The sequence below is a fragment of the Bufo gargarizans genome, chromosome 1, assembly GCF_014858855.1.
Source record: "Bufo gargarizans isolate SCDJY-AF-19 chromosome 1, ASM1485885v1, whole genome shotgun sequence".
Lineage (NCBI taxonomy): Eukaryota > Metazoa > Chordata > Amphibia > Anura > Bufonidae > Bufo > Bufo gargarizans.
Genome location: NC_058080.1, coordinates 386,608,275 through 386,629,248, shown reverse-complemented (window position 1 = coordinate 386,629,248; position 20,974 = coordinate 386,608,275). Strand labels below are relative to the sequence as shown.

Sequence of the window (20,974 nt, the reverse complement as noted above, 5' to 3'; positions counted from 1 at the left end):
CCGTGTGCAAACGAATAGCATTTGAAAAAATGCATTGAAACACCGGATCAGTCTCTCCGGTGTCATTGGGAAAAACGGATCCAGTATTTTTTTTTGCATTTTTAAAGATCTGCGCAGACTGGGAAACCTGATCCGTTTTGCCAGAACACTTGGTGCCGGCATTAATGCATTTCAATGGAAAATAATGCCGCATCCGGCATGTGTTCCGGAATTTTGGACGGAGAAAATACTGCAGCATGCTGCGGTATTTTATCCAACCAAATACTGCAAGAGTGACTGAACTGAAGACATCCTCATGTACACTGAACAGATTGCTCTCCATTCAGAATGCATTAGGATAAAACTGATCAGTTTTTTTTCCGGTATTGAGCCCCTAGGACGGAACTCAATACCGGAAAAAAAAAACACTAGTGTGAAAGTACCCATAAACAGTTACACTTTAATAGAGCATCTGACTGCACACAAAAAAAATATACAGTTTAGAAAATAAAATAACCAGACTTAATGTGTCTGCACCAAAACTGTCTAAAAAGTGGCACATCTAGGGGTTTCAGACTTTTTCCCCCCAACATGCTCAGCAAATCGGTGGGACTTATGGAGAGTAGCGGAGCTTCATGATAAAGGGAGGTTCTAAGGATGCCATTTTGCTAAAAAATTCTGATGGTAAACTCTCTCTCAAATTAAGCCAACCAATAGTTGGTATAGAGTCAGAGAAAAGTGTCTTTCTGCACAAGATTTATCATCGAGCCTGAGAACATGTGATAAATCTGGTGCTGGTCTAGGCCACCTGTCTAAGCTTACGCCATCTACAGAATTAAAAAATATGGGCCATTTCTTTTTTCAAAAAATTTGAAACCACCTATAGACTTTTTTGAGCAAACAAAAGGAAGCACAACCTTTTATTTCATCTCATGGACTATTTTCATAATTATACAGTTTTCTGCAATCCCCCCCACAAAACAAACAATGGCTTGTGTAGCTTGATGAAGGGATTCACCTTGGAGTCGGCGATGGTATCTAAATATGGGAAGGTGGTTGCTTAATACTTGATAACTCTTTTATATGATTATGACACTATTTGGCAAAAATAAAGAAAACTCCAGCAGTTATGATGCAGAAGGGTGAACTTTTATCGAAGTGCGGCTTGTACATATAGTGATGTTTCGGCCGGATATGGCCTTTATCAAACCAGCGCCAGTTTGATGAAGGCCATATCCAGCCGAAACGTCCACTGTATGTACAAGCCGCACTTCGATAAAAGTTCACCCTTCTGCATCATAATTGCTGGAGTTTTCTTCATTGTTATACACGGGGTGGGAATCCGACTCCAAGTATTCATTGGCAGAGTGCCACGAAGTCCTACGTCTGTATTTGGCAAAACATATTTTTGGACTGCAAGACTCTGAAAGTTTGGAGAAAGTTTTATTTTCAATTTTAAATACATAGTCCAAATGTGGCTCAGACATACCACTGAAAAGCAGACTTTGTATTATTAAATTCTTTTCGTGAACGGAGGTTGTAAAGTTCATTTAGTGTAGGAGTCACCCAGCGATCTGTGTTAAAGACAGATTCTCCAACCTATAAAACAAAAAGCACACTGGGCTGTGACCACAAACTTCATTAGGGTGCAACAGTACTGAATAGGTAGCAGAGTAAAAGTAAAATGTGCGCTATAAACACGGGGATCAAGCAGAAATCTATACATGGTTGGTTGCGAACATTGGATAAATAATCCTTCATTGTATGCTGAAATACTGGCTGCGAATGTGTGCTGTACATTCGGCACGTGATCCCAGCCTGGGATTACAACCTACAGAGCATGTGCGAGTCTGAATCTCTAGCTAGCTCTTATGCGAGAGATTCAGACTCAAGCATGTACTGCAGGTTGTAATCCCAGGCTGGGATCCCAGAACTGGAGGCCGCACGGGATCGCAGCTGCAACTCAGATAACCCCTTTAAATATACAGACTTAAAGCCTGAGGCTGCACTACTGAGACGTTTTAATGATATGTTCCCTTTTGCTTCCAGTCAAGTGGAATTTTAACATGGAGACTTAGGCCTCTTTCACACTTGCGTTGTCCGGATCCGGCATGTACTCCACTTGCCGGAATTACACGCCGGATCCGGAAAAACAAAAGTGAACTGAAGACGAATCCGTCATGGGGCGCTCCAGAGTGACGTCAGAGCGCCCCATGCACATGGATGACGTGCCATGCGATCACGTGATCCATGCGCTTGGGGCGCCCTGACGTCACTCTGGAGCGCCCCGGGAGCCGCACGGACGGTAAGCATGCTGCTTTAGCGTCCCAGCAGCCATGGTAACCATTGAGAAAAAGCTAAACGTCGGATCCGGCAATGCGCCGAAACGACGTTTAGCTTAAGGCCGGATCCGGATCAATGCCTTTCAATGGGCATTAATTCCGGATCCGGCCTTGCGGCAAGTCTTCAGGATTTTTGGCCGGAGCAAAAAGCGCAGCATGCTGCGGTATTTTCCTTGGCCAAAAAACGTTCCGGTCCGGAACTGAAGACATCCTGATGCATCCTCAACGGATTTCTCTCCATTCAGAATGCATTAGGATAAAACTGATCAGGATTCTTCCGGCATAGAGCCCCGACGACGGAACTCTATGCCGGAAGAAAAGAACGCAGGTGTGAAAGAGCCCTTAGCACCTATATCAGTGTTTCCCAATCTAGTCCTCCAACAGGTCATATCTTGAGGATTCCTTACAGGCATTTAGTGAAAATCATTAAAGCATATGCAGTTCAAAGATATCCTCAGGATAGTTCATCAATGTATTTGCATTGCAAAACCCCTTTAACCCCTGAAGGACTACCCGCTGTCTTATGTAGTTGCTGTTTTAGGTTTTAGATAGAGCTGAGCACGTCTGTTAGCACTCCCACTCCACGAAAAGACTTCGGTTCTTAGAGCATGATTCTGCTCTAGGGCCAGGATCGGAGGTAGCTCCAATCCCAAATGTTAACCCTTTAATTGCCAAACTCTGACCACAGCATGATCTAAGGGGATTTTCTCTTCATATTGGGTCCCACTGACCAGAGGCCGAGTAAGCCATCTGCAGTCAGTCCTAGGGACCTAAAAAGGACTCCAGGATTGGAAATTCAGTAATCTGCTCTAAGGGTACACTAGTGTTGCCCTAACCATAGCCTGTGCCACAGAGAGACAGAGCATAATGTCGTTTCATACTAATATGTTATAAAAAATAAAATTTTGTGACAGTAATTATGAAATGGGATTGTAAAATAAGAAATTAAATTTAAAAAAGTTTGCAAAATAATAAATATGCAATTATTTAATTTAAATGTAATTTTCATTGAATAGCTTTTATTGTGCATACTTTATGTAAAAGCAAAAAAACAAACACTACACTTATTAGGTATCCACACAGCCGAAGTAACCTGAACAACTAATCAAACGGGTATACAGTGTGAAATATGCGAGCGTAAACAGAGTATAAAAAGCCATGTCAAATATTGCTTTTTCTGTGTTTGCCACGCAAAAAAATAAAAATAAAACTGGGAGCATCAGATGCTAACATATCTGCCCAAGGTACCTTCCTGAATTCAACTGCATCACAGTCCTCAGGACGGCAATACAATTGAATTACAGTAGTGGCGCACAGGAGATAATGGTTCCCTGCCCTAAGCCTCATAGGCCACTAGACCTGAAGCCTATGAGGCAGTATATGAATGGCACAGGAATCTCAGGCCGCAGGCCAGGAGAAGCCTGGTGGTGGCAAGGAATGGGAGCACTACAGGATGCATTACTGGGGACACTGTAGGGAGCATTTTTATTGCTCCCTACATTAAGTTGCATTTTTTATACTTGGGTATTATAGGGGAAATTACTTGGTTCACCATGGGGGGCATTATTATTGGGGGCCCAATAGAAAGCATTATTACTACTGGGGGCATTATTTGTGGCACTATGGAAGGCATTGCTACTGGGGGCATTAATATTACTACAGGCACTATAGGAAAAAATATTAATGCTGGAAGCACTATAGGAGGCATCATTACTACTGGGGGCTCTATAGGGGCATCACAGGAAACTGTTTCTACTGGAGCCACTCTGAGGGAGCATATTACTAGTGGGGGAAGTATAAGGGAGCACAGTAACTATTGAGGGCACTCCTCTTGGCACAATTGTTCTACAGTACTAGTACTTATAGGGGGACTGTCTGTATGGCACTATTTCTGTAGTACAGTATTTCTGAGCAATGGGAAGCACAGAGGGCACAATATTGGTGGTAGCAGCAGGATGAGACAGTTGGGGCACCAGGAAAGGGATCCTGTGGATGGGAAGATAAAGGACAGTGGGAAGGATGATGGAAAGTGACATCTATGATCACAGGGGATATCATTGGATGTAATAGGTATGTAGTGCTGTATTCTCCTGTATGTTTGGTAGCTCTGAAGCCAGGCACCATGCTGTTGGTAGGGCTGGCTAGGTGCTGTGGACTGCATATCAAACGCTCATCTCCCTTCTGCATACTTTAATTAGATAAAACTGGCGGAGGAAAGAATGTGCCAGCTGGCTCTTCGAAGAGGTATTTTGTGCAGCAATTATGTGCTGCTGGGGACGTATTTTGAGCTGCACTATGATATTTGGTTCTGCTGAGGTGGTATTTATGCTGTACTATGGTATGGCCCGAAGAGGCACGCAAGCACGAAACGGCAGTCGCCACTTCGCGTTCTGTGTAGAGGCAAGAGTCCATCCCAGCCCTATTTTTATTGTATCCGATTGGAAGAATAAAAAGCGTTTTTTTTACCACAGTGGCGAGTGCCGCCTTTCTATTTATCTACTCGTGTTATCGCATGGACTTTCGTTGTTCTTGAGGCTGAGCACCACAATCACTGTTGATATAGACAAGTGCATACAGGAATCCACCATTTACCTGGAGACGTCGGCGGTGCCACCCCTTTCATTCTATTCTATTATACTTATATGTGCTATGGTATTGCTGACCCTACCCACTCATGTTGGCCCTACTTTCTGTCAGTTAGGACCTGCTTACAACATGAGTTCACATTTATTTTTAGTTTTTTCAGGGCCACTTTAACAAGGTTGCTCGGGAATACATAATTTCTAACAGGTGGCGGCAGCCTACCTCCCCTACTGAAGGGATAATACTTACCTGGTCCCGGCTGTTGTTGTCCTCTGAGCCGGATCCTGCATGTCCATCTTCTGGTCTGGGGTTTGTTTTCTTCCACCCCCACCCCCCCACGGGGTCACTTGATCCACACTTGATCCTCTTTAGCCACTGCTGGCAGCAACGTCTCACTTGCGGAAACTTCAATGCTGAAGCCAACAGTAGGCTGAAGATGATCAAGTGACCATGCCCATCCAGGGAGGAAGAAAATGGACTGGACGATGGAGATGCAGGAGTCAACGCATAGGACCGGAGGAGCAGGGAAAAGGAAAGTTTTATCTTTTCAGTAGGGGAGGCAAGCTGCAATCATCTGTTCGAAATTATATATTCCCAGACAACCCCTTTAAGTTCCCAATCTGTCCCTGGTAACATAACATCAGAACCTCTCAGTAGTGCAATGATAATAACCAACAATCTCCAACACATTCTAAATACAGAAGCAGAGACTTCTCTAGATCTTACATATCAACATACATAATCATCCAACTGCATATTGTATCCCACACACTTATTGGCAATGTTATATGTTCTTACCTTCCAGTCTGGGACATCTTTCATGATAATGGCCTCTTGCTCCAAATTCTCTCTCAAAATTCGTAATGTCCTTTATAAAAAATAAAAAAACAGCTGGTGTTACACTGGCAAAACACCTATTTTGTATAAATTCAATATTATAAGCTAAAAAAAAAAAAAAAAAAACAATTTACAGAAAAATATTTTTAGGATAATGAAGACCTCAATGGAGCTGGACAAGCAACCTGAGTTTTACACGGAAAGAAATTCCGTAAAAGGAAATGCCCTCTCAGCTAGTCACTGCCAGACAACCCTTTAAACAATAAAACATTTTCTTTAAAGTTCAATAGATTTTATATTTTGATCTTTAATTTTAGTTGCAGAAGAAGATTTCTTGATGATAAAAATAAATAAAAAAAAACACAAAGGTCTGGGATCTTCATTTTTTTAAAAATCACAATGGTTATATTTTATGTTATTTTAGGCTCCATTCACACATCCGCAATTTCGTTCTGCATTTTGCAGAACGGAATTGCAGACCCATTCATTTCTATGGGGCAGCACGATGTGCTGCCCGGATACGGAATTGCGGACCCGCACTTCCAGGTCCGCAATTCCGTTCCCGAAAAAAATAGAACATGTCCTATTCTTGTCCGCAATTGCGGAACCAGAATAGGCATCTTCTATTAGTGCCGGCAATGTGCGGTCTGCAAAATGCGGAATGCACATTGCCGCTGCCTGTGTTTTGTGGATCCGCAAAACCCGTTATGGACGTCTGAATGGAGCCTTACACGTAATTAACTTTTTTCTTTGTGTTTTACATATGTCACACTTAGCAGTGTACAGATTATACATAGACAGGTATTAAAGAAACCATAGCCGAAGATTCCAGGTAGGCTTGAGCGAATCGTTTAAATACTTTGGTTTGAATGCTGTTTCTGTACAGCATTAAACTTCATCTTGCCTCTAGTCTCTGCACCCATTACAAACACAAAAGTAAAAAAGCGGCATAAACCACTAATAAGAAACGAGAGCAGAAGCTGCCATAGAAGCCAATCCCTCAGCTGGACTGGCAGAATTGTACAGCGAAATATATCTAGTTACCTTCGATCTGACTCTGCCTGGAAGAGGGGAAGCAATGCCACACGAGTCTCTAAGTCTTCAATATAGAGCCGCCTGTAAAATAAAGGAGAACATAATAAGCGTGTTGTATCTATTAAAAAAATAAAAAATAAAATCATACTCATCTGCTCCCACTGGCTCAATCCAGCTCCCCGCCTCTGTTTTACAATCCTCTGGTCACTGGCCTGCATATTCCGGATGGGGGTCACATGCACTGGTCTCAGCAGTGACGTCTCCCCATGCACCATGTGACCCAAAAGTGATGTGCTGCTTCGGGACATGTCAATGCTGAATCCAGGCATTGGCTGCAGTGGTGCACATGACACTGTTCATCCAGAAACGTACATGCCAGGGAGCCAGAATGGAGTGTCAAGGAGCAGCAATAGGTACAACATGTTGCTGGGGACAGTTATAAAAAAAAAAAATCCCAGAAACTGGACAAACCCTTTATCATCAGCTGTATGCTGGGAACAGCACGTTGAGCGTTTTTTTTTTTTCTTACTACTTAAAATGGTCTGGTCACTCACATCATATGAATGTCAGCCCAACCTGCCTATTCCTGGGGGATCGGCTGACCAACTCATGTTTGAGGTTGTCCCAACTCTCCCACAACAAAGACTGTTTTCTGGTATTGTCTTATTCCCCCTCCCATACTGAGAACACATGCATGCTCAAGCTGAACCGAGCATGCATACGTATAGAGTGGTGTCTAGAGAACACACTTGTTTAGCCGACATCTATCCAAGGCGTATGCCTAGCTTTAAGGTTTAGGGGCACAGATATCTGCAAGTCCCGTTCAAATGAATGTGACAGTGCCAGAACTTTCTGCAAAAAAATCAGAGGTGTGGAAATATACGTTGCACTTCATGCGGGAAAACAACAGCGTAATACAGTACTAGTAAAGTGTATAAGATTAGACCATGTTCATTTTGCTTTTTTTTTTTTTTTTTTTTTTCCATGCCGATTTAGAAATGTACAGCATGTCAATTGTTTGCGCAATTTTTCTGGATGGTTTTCACCCTCTGTAATGCAAGGGTGAGAGCCGCTGAAAATCTGCACCAAAAACCACAGCACGTGCAGATTTTGGTGCAGATCTGGTGCACAAAACGCAAACAAATCCAGATACCTGTACTCATGTGCAGGTAGCCTAACAAAAACTTTTGGATATATATATTCTGTAATTATGAAGGTTTTCAGCACTGCTTCATCTAAATAAAAAAAAAATAAAAAAATAAAAAGGTATCCCATCGTAAACCTGTTATCTAAGCGGGAGCTGATCCCCAGGTAACAGGTCTACAGAATCCCATAGTAAGTGATGGAAACATGACTTCTGCTTTAGCTGGCTACTCTCCGCAACCTCCTTACCTTCTCTCTCTGTTCCAAGTGCCAATTCTCCAATATCCAAACACCATGGCCCCAATTCCAATAGCAAACATGGTGTAGCCTGTAACAAAGAAACAGTCACCATACAGCAACACCATTTCATATTAACACCTTAGGGACCAAACAATTTTTCATCATCGCCTTCCAAGAGCTAGAACTTTTTTTCCCCATCAATATAGCCATACTAGAGCTTGTGTTTTGAGGGACAAATTTTACCGGCGCGATTTTGGGGTACACGTAACTTATTTAATAACTTCTATGAACTATTTCTGGAGGGGATGGAAAAAAAAACTGCAATACTTAGGCTGGATTCACACGGGCGTTGCGGGAAAATGTGCGGGTGCGTTGCGGAAACACACGCAATTTTTCGGCGTGAGTGCAAAACATTGTAATGCGTTTTGCACTAGCGTGAGAAAAATGGCGCATGTTTGGTACCCAAACCCGAACTTCTTCACAGAAGTTCAGGTTTGGGATCGGGGTTCTGTAGATTGTGTTATTTTCCCTCATAACATGGTTATAAGGGGAAATAATAGCATTCTGAATACAGAATGCATAGTACAATAGCGCTGGAGGGGTTAAAATAAATAAAAATAATTTAACTCACCTTAATCCACTTGCTCGCGCAGCCGGCATCTCTCCTGTCTCTATCTTTGCTGATTGCAGTCAAAGGACCTGTGGTGACGTCACTCCAGTCATCACATGATCTTTTACCATGGTGATGGATCATGTGATGGACCATGTGATGACCGGAGTGACGTCACCACAGGTCCTTTGACTGCAATCAGCAAAGAAAGAGACAGGAGAGATGCCGGCTGCGCGAGCAAGTGGATTAAGGGGAGTTCAATTATATATATTTTTTTAACCCCTCCAGCGCTGTTTTACTATGCATTCTGTATTCAGAATGCTATTATTTTCCCTTACAACCATGTTATAAGGGAAAATAATAAAATGATCGGATCTCCATCACGATCGTCTCCTAGCAACCGTGCGTGAAAATAGCTTGCTTGCGGATGCTTACGATTTTCACGCAGCCCCATTCACTTCTATGGGGCCTGCGTTGCGTGGATTATCGTACCGCAACACACAATATAGAACATGCAGCGATTTTCACGCAACGCATAAGTGATGCGTGAAAATCACCGCTCGTGTGCACAGCCCCATAGAAATGAATGGGTCCAGATTCAGTGCGGGTGCAATGCGTTCACATCACGCATTGCACCCGCGCAGAATACTTGCCCGTATGAAAGGGACCTTAACATTGCCACTTTTTGTATGTCAGTTTGTATGTCAGAAATTTTGCGACGTTCACTTTGCAGCATAGATAATATATCTAGTGTTGAGCGAAGCGATTTTCAGATGCTTCATTAGAAGTCGATTTGTTCAAAACTTCAGAATAATACTGTACGGAGACTCGTCTAGGTACAGTATTAGAATGTATGGGCTCCGATGAAGCTAAGTTTTCACAAAGTCACGCGTGAGTTTGTTGAATAACTTCAGTAGTTGATTTTTTGGGAAAACCACTTTAAAACTTGAAACCGAACTCCGCTTCCGTTCTATTGTACTAGTCGGAAGCATAGCCGAATTCGGTAAAAAAAAATCAACTACTGAAGTTATTCAACAAAGTCGCGCTGCGGCTCATCGGAGCGCATACATTCTAATACTGTATGGAGACGAATCTCCGTACAGTATTATACCAAAGTTTTGAATGAAGCGACTTCGGATGAAGCATCTGAATAGTTCATGTTGTTACAGAAGCAATGATACCAAATATGTGGAGCGGACTTTTCAATGAAAAATATTTTTTCTATTAAAATTTTTTTTTACTTTTTACTAAAACTTTATTTGACTCTAAGGGCTCTTTCACACTTGCGTTCTTTTCTTCTGGCATAGAGTTCCGTCGTCGGGGCTCTATGCCGGAAGAATCCTGATCAGTTTTATCCTAATGCATTCTGAATGGAGTGAAATACGTTCAGGATGTCTTCAGTTCAGGACCGGAACGTTTTTTGGCTGGAGAAAATACCGCAGCATGCTGCGCTTTTTGCTCCGGCCAAAAACCCTGAAGACTTGCCGCAAGGCCGGATCCGGAATTAATGCCCATTGAAAGGCATTGATCCGGATCCGGCCTTAAGCTAAACGTCGTTTCGGCGCATTGCCGGATCCGACGTTTAGCTTTTTCTGAATAGTTACCATTGCTGCCGGGACGCTAAAGTCCTGTTTGCCATGGTAAAGTGTAGTGGGGAGCGGGGGAGCAGCATACTTACCGTCCGTGCGGCTCCCGGGGCGCTCCAGAGTGATGTCAGGGCGCCCCACGCGCATGGATGACGTGATCACACGGACACATCATCCATGCGCATGGGGCGCTCTGACGTCATTCTGGAGCCGCACGGACTGTAAGTATACCGCTCCCCACTACTACTATGGCAATCAGGACTTTAATAGCGTCCTGGCTGCCATAGTAACACTGAACGCATTTTGAAGACGGATCCGTCTTCAAATGCTTTCAGTTCACTTGCGTTTTTCCGGATCCGGCGTGCAATTCCGGCAGCAAGTGGAGTACACGCCGGATCCGGACAACGCAAGTGTGAAAGAGGCCTTATTTTTACTTATGTAGCAGAGTGCCTGACAAATAATTGATTAGGCTAGAGATACACAGCGACATGCGTAGCGTAACATATTTTATAATGATAGTCAATGGTGTCGCACTACGACAAGCTGCAATGTGACAGTCGCACAAAAATCCAACCTGGATGGATTTTTTGCGACTGTTGTGTCGCAGAATTGCAGCACGACACCATTGACCATCATAAAAAATGTTGCGCAACTTTTGTACAACAAATGTCGCCATGTAGTCCTAGCTTTAGGCTAGTTTCACACTTCCGGCAGGACGGATCCGGCAGGCTGGTCTCCCTGTCAGATCTGTCATTCCGCTGTTTCGCCGTATCGCCGCTCGGTCCCCATTGACTATAATGGGGACAAGGGCGGAGCTCCGGCGCAGCACGGCGAAAGCCGCCGGACTAAAAAGTCGGACTTGCAGGACTTTTTAGTCCGGCAGCTTTTGCCGTGCACCGCTGTGCTGTGCCGGAGCTCCGCCCCCGTCCCAATTATAGTCAATGGGGACGGAGCGGCGGTCCGGCAAAACAGCGGAAGGACGGATCCGACAGGGAGACCAGCCTGCCGGATCCGTCCTGCCGCAAGTGTGAAAGTACCCTTAGGCCTCTTTCACACGAGTGTGATGGATTGGCACCAGATGCATTCAGTGAAACGCGCACTATTTTGCAAGCAAGTTTAGTCAGTTTTGTCTGCAACTGCATTCAATTTTTTTCGCGCAGGTGCAATGCGTTTTGATGTGTTTTTCACGCACGTGATAAAAAACGGAAGATTTACAAACAACATCTCCTAGCAACCATCAGTGAAAAACACATTGCATCCGCACTTGCTTGCAGATGCAATGCGTTTTTTCACTGAAGCCCCCCCTTCTCCTTCTGAATCCACTTAGATGCTGCAGCCAATAGCGACAGTGGCATCTAAGGGATTAAATGGCTGGGATTGGTACTTCTGCTGATCAGAGCTGAGCAGGGGCCGAGCTCCTGTTCTCCGCTGCATGGGAGAGCTGTGCAGCGCTTAGACTAGGCCTCCATAAAAAGGCAGTAGCCAAGCCTAAGGCCAGTAAGTCACCACCGTAAAAAGGTTATTACGGTGAAACAATTTTAATTAAAAATTGTGTATAGAGCCGAGGCCATGGGTTGCTAGATGGCCGCTAGCACATCTGCAATACCCAGTCCCCATAGGTCTGTGTGCTTTTATTGTGTCAAAAAAACGACTTGATACATATGTAAATGAACCTGAGATGAGTCCTGTACGTGAGATGAGTCAGAGCTTGAAAATATGACTCTTCTCTGGTCACACAAGTAAGATATGATTTGCATATGTATCAAATCGGGGTTTTTTTACACAATAAAAGCACACAGAGCTATGGGGACTGGGTATTGCAGATGTGCTAGCGGCCATCTAGCAACCCATGTCCTCAGCTCTATACACAAAATCCCGGTGACAGGTTCCCTTTAAGGTCATAGGGGGAACTTTAGCAAAACTGGTGGAAATGAAAACTGGCTGAGTGGCCCATAGCAACCAGATTCCAACTTTCATTTTACACAGCTCCTTTGGAAAATCCTTTCAATGGGCATTAATTCCGGATCCGGCCTTGCGGCAAGTCTTCAGTATTTTTGGCCGGAGCAAAAAGCGCAGCATGCTGTGGTATTTTCTCCGGCCAAAAAACGTTCCGGTCCGGAACTGAAGACATCCTGATGCATCCTGAACGGATTTCACTCCATTCAGAATGCATTAGGATAAAACTGATCAGGATTCTAAGGGCTCTTTCACACCTGCGTCTTTTCTTCCGGCATAGAGTTCCGTCGTCGGGGCTCTATGCCGGAAGAATCCTGATCAGTTTTATCCTAATGCATTCTGAATTGAGAGAAATCCGTTCAGGATGCATCAGGATGTCTTCAGTTCAGGACCGGAACGTTTTTTAGCCAGAGAAAATAGCATGCTGCGCTTTTTGCTGCGATCAAAAATCCTGAACACTTGCCGCATCGACGGATCAGGAATAATATCCCATTGAAATGTATTATTCCGGATCCGTCCTAACATCTTCAGTTGTTACGATGCAACGACGGATCCGGAAGTTGCGTCTGCGCCAGGAAGTAGGAAGGGCTTAGCTGGCGCGAAAAGAGACTGATCCGGAAATCCTGAAGCCAACATCAACATTTTTATTCCGGATCAGTCATACGGATCCAACCCCATACCAGATCCATACGACGGATCCGGAAAAAAAACGTTGATGTTGGCTTCAGGATTTCCGGATCAGTATCTTACCAAAAAAGCCAGAAAGACGCATCCGGAATAAAAACTTTGCGTTCTTACGTGTTTTTCCGGATCTGGCGTGTAATTCCGGCTAATGGAGTACACGACGGATCCGGACAACGCAAGTGTGAAAGAGCCCTAAGCCCGTAGGACGGAACTCTATGCCGGAAAAGAAAAACGCTAGTGTGAAAGTACCCTTAGCCAGATTTCATTTCTACCATAGTTTCTGGCCAGCAGGACGTACTGTGTAAACAGGGATCTGCTGCCCAGAAGCAATGAATCCCTACGGGGAAAAGCGATCACCTATACAGTGGAGGTGATTGCAGCATGTAAATAAAGATCTCTGATGAGCAGGCAATCATTGGGAACGAACTGATAATTACCTGCAGTGCCGGCTGTGTAACAGAGTCTTTAGGCTGGGTTCACACCTGAGCGTTTTACAGCGCGTTCCTACGCGCTGTAAAACGCTCAACAAGGAGAAACCAATGATTCCCTATGGGAATGGTTCACACTTGGGCGTTTTACAGCGCGTACGATCGCGCTGTAAAACGCCCGACGCTCCAAAAAGTACATGAGCGACTTTTGGGGCGTTTGTGGCCATAGGACACTGTAGTGAATCACACAAACGCGCGTCAAACGCGCGTTTACTATTACAAAAACGCGCATAAAAATGCGCGTCAAAAACGCACGTAAAACGCGCGTTTGCGCAACGCTCAAGTGTGAACCCAGCCTTACTCCTACTGCTCACTGTTATCAGGGCACCTAATAGATATTATCTGTCTGGTAACATTCCCTTTAATGTCGGCACTGCTAGGAAGCCTGTCAGCAGCCACAGAAGTACATTATTATGTATAGGAGGTAAGTATAAGGTGAGCGCAGGTCTATCTCACTGCCATGGAGGATATTGACTGCCCATTTATCTCTCCTGCCCGTTCATACATAGCAATGGAAGCCCGCTAAACACCCACCGCTGAAACCACGACGGGGAAGGTTCCGCTTATAATCCATCGGACCATAACCGCCGGGAGGGGGCATGTCCTGCTTCACCTTGGACGCCGCCATCTTTCCCAGCTGCAGACCGAAGCCTGTTAGGAAATGTTACGTACATGTTACGTACAGGAGGAAAGAACGTCTGCACGTAAGCGCCATCTTTTGTGTGGCACAGTGCTAAGCGTCCAGAAAACAGGCGTGCGTTCCACGCGTGACTGCCGTGTCTCAGGAAGATGACGTAGGCGTGAAACGTTTAACTGCAACGCCTGCCCGATAGATAGCATTAGTAACATTATGAATTACATTGAGCCTGTAGTGCTTAGCCTTAGGCAGTTGGTCCACCTCTGTTAAATGAGTTTGTATTTTTTTTGTGCTTCCACTGAAAATGTAGAAGGACTGCACTGGACATACAGTTGATTTGAGAAAACAGGAGTTGGGAAATTGTTCAATAAGTCCTACTTTTTCTAATAGTTTTCACTGGAGTCTCCCTTTAAGCTAGAGCTACAGGGCGACATGTGTAACACAATTTCTTGTCCATGTGACATCATTGACTGTCATTACAAAAAATGCTGAGTGACATATGTCCCAGTGTAGTTGTGCCTTTTATGTTGCGCGACACAAGGCCTCAATCAGATGGTCATGGTAGGGCCACATTTTAGTGCTTGTGTTTGCAGCCACAAAGCCTTGCGTGATTGTTGGTCTGATAAACCTAGCTTACAGCATCATGGATCCCTATGCTGGAATTAGTTTGTATCATTAGACCTAGGATTAGGGGTTGTAACAGACTCTAAAATGAGCCAGCACTGTCTGAATAAGGCCTTAGCTCAGGGCTTCCCTCCTTAAAAGGGGTTGTCCACTTTTTTTTATATTGATGGCCTATCCTCAGGATAGGTCATCAATATCAGATAGACAGGGGGCTGACTCCCACTGTTTGCCTGCTCGCTGCTGACATTGCAGCAGCGAGCAGTCTATTCACCTGAATCCCATTGAATCTGAGCTGTAATGTAAATGGCAAGCAGATAAACGTTGAGGAGAACGCGGTGCTCATCCAAGCCCTTTGTTCCCTTCATACAGCTGATCAGTGGAGAGCAGACAGTCAGGTCCCTGCCAATCTGATATTAATGACCCATCATGAGTATAGGTCATCAATATAACAAAAGTGGAGAACCCCTGTAAGTGGACACGTCACCGCTGAAGCCAGTGGTTGGCAGCAGCAGAGCAGGTGATCATGTCCAGGAGGAAATAAATAAAAAAAGCTGCGTACCGGAAGATGAACACATCAGAGCCAGCACGCATGACTAGAAAGGCAGTAGGCAGCTACAGCTATGGTTCTTTCCCTAGCAGAGGCAGACATCAGTGCAAAGTTATTTGTTCCTGGACAGCCCCCATTGTAAGATAATATAAAAATTATCTCAGTTCACCCATTGACCTGATCACAGCTGCATGCGAATATTAGAGCTGTGTTCTGGTCCCCACTGATCAGCAAGCGGTGATAAATCCTAGCACTTTTCCATCACTTCCTATGGTGGGAAAACTTTTTTGTAAAGAAAAATTATGTCTGCCTATAATGGGCTAATGCACACGGCCGTAAGTGTTTGCAGTCTGAAAATCACAAATCCTGTCCGGATGCAGACAAAAACGACAGCCGTGTGCATAAGCCCTAAGGGTGCAGCCCCACGTTCAGGTTTTTTTAGGTAGTTTTTGAAACCAAAACCAGAAGTGAATTCAAAAAGGTTTAATTATATCTTCCCTTTGTACTTTCTCTTTCTTTATGATCAACTCCTGGTTTTTGCTTGAGGATGTGCATAAAAAAACCTGAACATATGGGGGTACCTAGGGGCGCAGCTATAGGGGGTGCAAAGGTAACAATTGCTGCCAGGCTCAGGAGCTAGAGGGGGCCCAAAGACCCCAGTATTAAAGAAACTGCATGCTGGTCAAGTTACACCTCTGGCTGGAGGGAAGGGGTTAGGTCAAGAATTTGGCATGGTGAGGGAGGGGGAGATTGCTGTTTAAATTTTTGCCTCAGGCAGCATGAAGGCTATGTGCTTCCCTGCCCCTGGCCACAAAGCACAGAGGAAAGGGGGGCCCAAGCTGATCTTTTGCACCAGGGCCCATGAGCCTTTATCTACGCCCCCGGCTGTACCCTTAGAGGATCACTTTAGGGTACCTGCACATGGTGCGGACTAGTGTTGATCGCAAATATTCTAATCGCTAATTTTTATCGCGAATATCGGCACTTTGAGAATTTGCGAAGATGTAAAATATAGTGCTATATATTTGTAATCAAAAATATTCTAGTTTTTATTTTTCATTAGTAACCTTCCTACTTGCTTGTGGGCCAATGAGAAGGCTTCAATATCTTTGTCTGAGCTTAGCAACATCCCTAGCAATCAATAGGAAATTTGCCTACCCCTTACTATATGTTGTTTTGCAGTTCTGAGAGAAAGAACAGAGACATTGCTGTGACAATCCTATGCCTTATCCAATTACATTAGATAGTTAGCTCATACGTATAATACAGATAGTTAGTGGGAGATGGTCAATGTAGGTTAGATAGTGATATAGTGTAGCTGGTTCCAGTGCTACAGACATAGTGCTGTGATGTCACAACAATACTTAGTGCACCAATCAGTAATATGTAGTCAGACCTGATAAAATGTGAAGTTGCGTGGATTGCGCAAAAAATATGCGCATCATTAGTGCTGATTTGCGCAATCATAAAAATAATGACGAGAACCACGAATTCTCGAATTTGCTAATTTATTTTGAATATTATGCGAAAAATTCACGAAATATCACAAAAACCAATATTGCCTATTCCGCTCATCACTGGTGTGGACTTGTATGCAGAAAAGCCACATGAAAACTAGGAAGACATAAATGTTCACTATTTAGCACAGTTTTTGGCATAGATTTTCGGTACATTTTAGTAACCCCATTGAGGTATTTGGGGAAAACCTCATTACATCAGCCACTGAGCCACACAAACAATTGACACTGCGGATTTTAAAAGCCACATCATAGGTCAATATCTGACAATATCTGACAAAATAATGACATTTGGAAAGTCTTTAACCTTGCTGGTACTGTATTATGCTCTGGACTTTGTGGAAACATGCATAATTTGCACTGTTTGCAGACTCTCTTGGGTTACCTGCACATGGGTGTGGGTAAACATGCAGAAGATCCAAATGAATTTCAGTGCAGATTTCTGTGCTTTTCTGAAGATCTCACTTGCAGTATTTGGTGCGGATTTGATGCGGTTTTACCACAGATCTCACCCTTGCATTGAAAAGGGTGAAAGCTGCAGTTAAAAACACAAACATAATTGATATGCTCTGGATTTCTATATCCGCACAGCAGCTCAATTTTCACATGGAACAAAAAAGCTAAGTGTACACGAGATTTGTATAATCGCGTACATTTTGCTGATACTGTTTGAGACTGTGTTTTTTTCTTCACAGAAAAAACGTGCGGAATCTGCAACACGTGCAGGTAGTGCGTTACCCCAGAGCAAGGGGTATCTGATTTATGTAATATACTGTTTAGAGAAGCAAAGCAAGCTTCGGATGTTACATCCAAAGTAGGTTCGTTCAAAACTTTGGAATAATACTGTACGGAGATCCGTCTCCATACAGTATTAGAATATGTGGACCCTGATGAGCCGAAGTTAGTTATTCACTAAGGGACTTCGTTGAATAACTTAGTTGATTTTTAAAGTGGAAAACCACTTTAAAACTTGAAACCGAACTCGGCTTCGGTTCCGAGGTACTAGTCAAATAAAATTACTCCAGATGTTGTAAAATGACTGCCTGTCTGTAGGTGATGTTGTAAAATGACTGCCTGTTTGTAGGTGATGTTGTAAAATGACTGCCTGTCTGTAGGTGATGTTGTAAAATGACTGCCTATCTCTAGCTGATGTTGATAAAATTGTGTAAAAAAAAACCCATACATAGATCTGCTTCTATATAGACACTGACAGACATTATTAGATGCTTGTGCAGGTAGTAATACTGCATATGCTTTATAAGTTCTACTTCCTAGTATATTGCTATTCACTTGTTAGATACCTGGGCAGTTAACGGAAATCCAGGGATCACATGACATAGTGGAGTTTCACATAAACAGTGCCATGTTTAGTCCTATTCAGCTCTCTTATGGATGCATTTTACAGGACTTAAAGGCTATGTACACCTTCGGAGGCAATTTTTTTTTATGATTGCATTTTTTGATTTAGGGCTAAAAATCATTTTTTGAATTAGTCTCTATTAAAATATTGAGCCGTTCGGTCATAAAGGGTTAACTATCCTGTCTAGCTGTGTGAATTGTACTTTTTACTTTCACTTTGTGTCTGTCATCTAATAACCCTTATCTCTGAACTACTAAAAGGTCATAAACCCTTATTTAAGCCACATTCTTATCAATAAGATAAGAAATGAGCTATAATAAGTGTTTATAATGTCAGAGAGCAGAGATAAGGAGCCTGTTGGATTAGCTGGCTGACTGAGCAGAGAGAAAATTCAGATCCCTCTATTAGAGCATCTCAGCTCAGTACAGAAAAATAGATTCCATATTAGCTCAAGTTCAATGCAATAATAAAAAACACTTTGACTTATCCAGGCCATTCTGAGACAGTTTTTTCGTCACATCATTGTACTTCATGACACTGGTAAAATGAAATAAAAAAAATTCATTTTTATTTATAAAAAAATATTAAATTTACCCAAAATTTAGAAAAAATTGCAAATTTCTAAGTTTCAATTTCTCTACTTCTATAATACATAGTAATACCTCCAAAAATAGTTATTACTTTACATTCCCCATATGTCTACTTCATGTTTGGATAATTTTGGGAATGATATTTTATTTTTTGGGGATGTTACAAGGCTTAGAAGTTTAGAAGCAAATCCTGAAATTTTTCAGAAATTTTCAAAAACCCAATTTTTAGGGACCAGTTCAGGTCTGAAGTCACTTTGCGAGGCTTACATAATAGAAACCACCCAAAAATGACCCCATTCTATAAACTACACCCCTCAAGGTATTCAAAACTGATTTTATAAACTTTGTTAACCCTTTAGGTGTTCCACAAGAATTAATCGAAAATAGAGATACAATTTCAAAATTTCACTTTTTTGGCAGATTTTCCATTTTAATAATTTTTTTCCGGTTACAAAGCAAGGGTTAACAGCCAAACCAAACTCAATATTTATGGTCCTGATCCTGTAGTTTACAGAAACACCCTATATGTGGTCGTAAACTGCTGTACGGGCACACGGCAGGGCGCAGAAGGAAAGGAATGCCATATGGTTTTTGGAAGGCAGATTTTGCTGGACTGTTTTTTTTTACACCATGTCCCATTTGAAGCCCCCCTGATGCACCCCTAGAGTAGAAACTCCAAAAAAGTGGCCCCACTTTAGAAACTACGGGATAGGGTGGAAGTATTGTTGGTACTAGTTTAGGGTACATATGATTTTTAGTTGCTCTATATTACACTTTTTGTGAGGCAAGATAACAAGAAATAGCTGTTTTGGCACCGTTTTTATTTTTTGTTATTTACAACATTCATCTGACAGGTTAGATCATGTGATATTTTTATAGACCAGGTTGTCACGGATGCGGCGGTACCTAATATGTATACTTTTTTTTATTTATGTAAGTTTTACACAATGATTTCATTTTTGAAGCAAAAAAATTATAATCATGTTTTAGTGTTTCCATAGTCTGAGAGCCATACGTTTTTCAGTTTTTGGGCAATTAGCTTGGGTAGGGTATGATTTTTGCGGGACGAGATGACTTATTGGCACTATTTTGGGGTGCGTATGACTTTTTGATCAATTTTTGTGAGGTGACAAAAAATAGTTTATTTAGCACAGTTTTTATTTTAATTTTTTTTACGGTGTTCATCTGAGGGGTTAGGTCATGTGATATTTTTATAGAGCCGGTCGATACGGACGCCGCAATACCTAATATGTATACTTTTTTTTATTTATGTAAGTTTTACACAATAATATAGTTTTTGAAACAAAAAAAAATCATGTTTTAATGTCTCCATATTCTGAGAGCCATAGTTTTTTTCAGTTTTTGGGCGATTATCTTATTTAGGGTCTCATTTTTTGCAGGAAGAGATGACAGTTTGATTGGCACTTTTTTGGGGTGCATATGACTTTTTGATCGCTTGCTATTACACTTTTTGTGATGTAAGGTGACAAAAAATTGTTTATTTAGCACATTTTTATTTATTTTTTTACGGTGTTCATCTGAGAGGTTAGGTCATGTGATATTTTTATAGAGCCAGTCAATACGAACGCGGCGATACCAAATATGTATACTTTTTTTTATTTATGTAAGTTTTACACAATAATAGCGGTTTTCAAACAAAAAAAAATGATGTTTTAGTGTCTCCATATTCTGAGCCATAGTTTTTTTATTTTTTGGGCGATTGTCTCAGGTAGGGGCTAATTTTTTGTGAGATGAGGTGACAGTTTGGTACTATTTTGGTGGGCAAACGTCTTTTTTATCACTTGCTTTTGTACTTTTTGTGATGTAAGGTGACAAAAAATAGTTTATTTAGCACAGTTTTTATTTTTTATTTTTTACGGTGTTCATCTGAGGGGTTAGGTCATGTGATATGTTTATAGAGCCGGTCGATACGGACGCGGAGATACCTAATATGTATACTCCCCCCCCCCCCCCTATTTTTTACCAATTTGTTTAAACTTTATTTGGGGAAAATTATGTTTTTGTTTATTTTTACTTGAAACTTTTAATTTTTTGGGGGGAAAACTTTATTTTTTCAACTTTTTTTCACTATATTTCTTGTCCCACTTTGGGACTTGAACTTTTGGAGGTATATTCCTTTACAATGCATTCCAATACTTCTGTATTGGAATGCATTGGCTGTATGAGTAATACTGTGTATTACTCATACAGCTTCC

At 42.4% G+C, this 20,974-nt stretch overlaps 1 protein-coding gene across 1 annotated transcript; it reads right to left on the bottom strand.

Annotated features, from left to right (window-relative positions):
- Positions 1 to 1,405: 1,405 nt before the first annotated feature.
- Positions 1,406 to 14,165, bottom strand: NDUFA13 (NADH:ubiquinone oxidoreductase subunit A13). The gene is made up of 5 exons (XM_044285561.1): positions 14,018 to 14,165; positions 8,169 to 8,247; positions 6,786 to 6,857; positions 5,703 to 5,772; positions 1,406 to 1,578 (listed from the first exon to the last, which is right to left on the bottom strand). Exons 1-5 carry the CDS (start codon positions 14,109 to 14,111, stop codon positions 1,459 to 1,461), a joined length of 435 nt encoding a protein of 144 aa, XP_044141496.1. The 5' UTR covers positions 14,112 to 14,165; the 3' UTR covers positions 1,406 to 1,458.
- Positions 14,166 to 20,974: the final 6,809 nt, after the last annotated feature.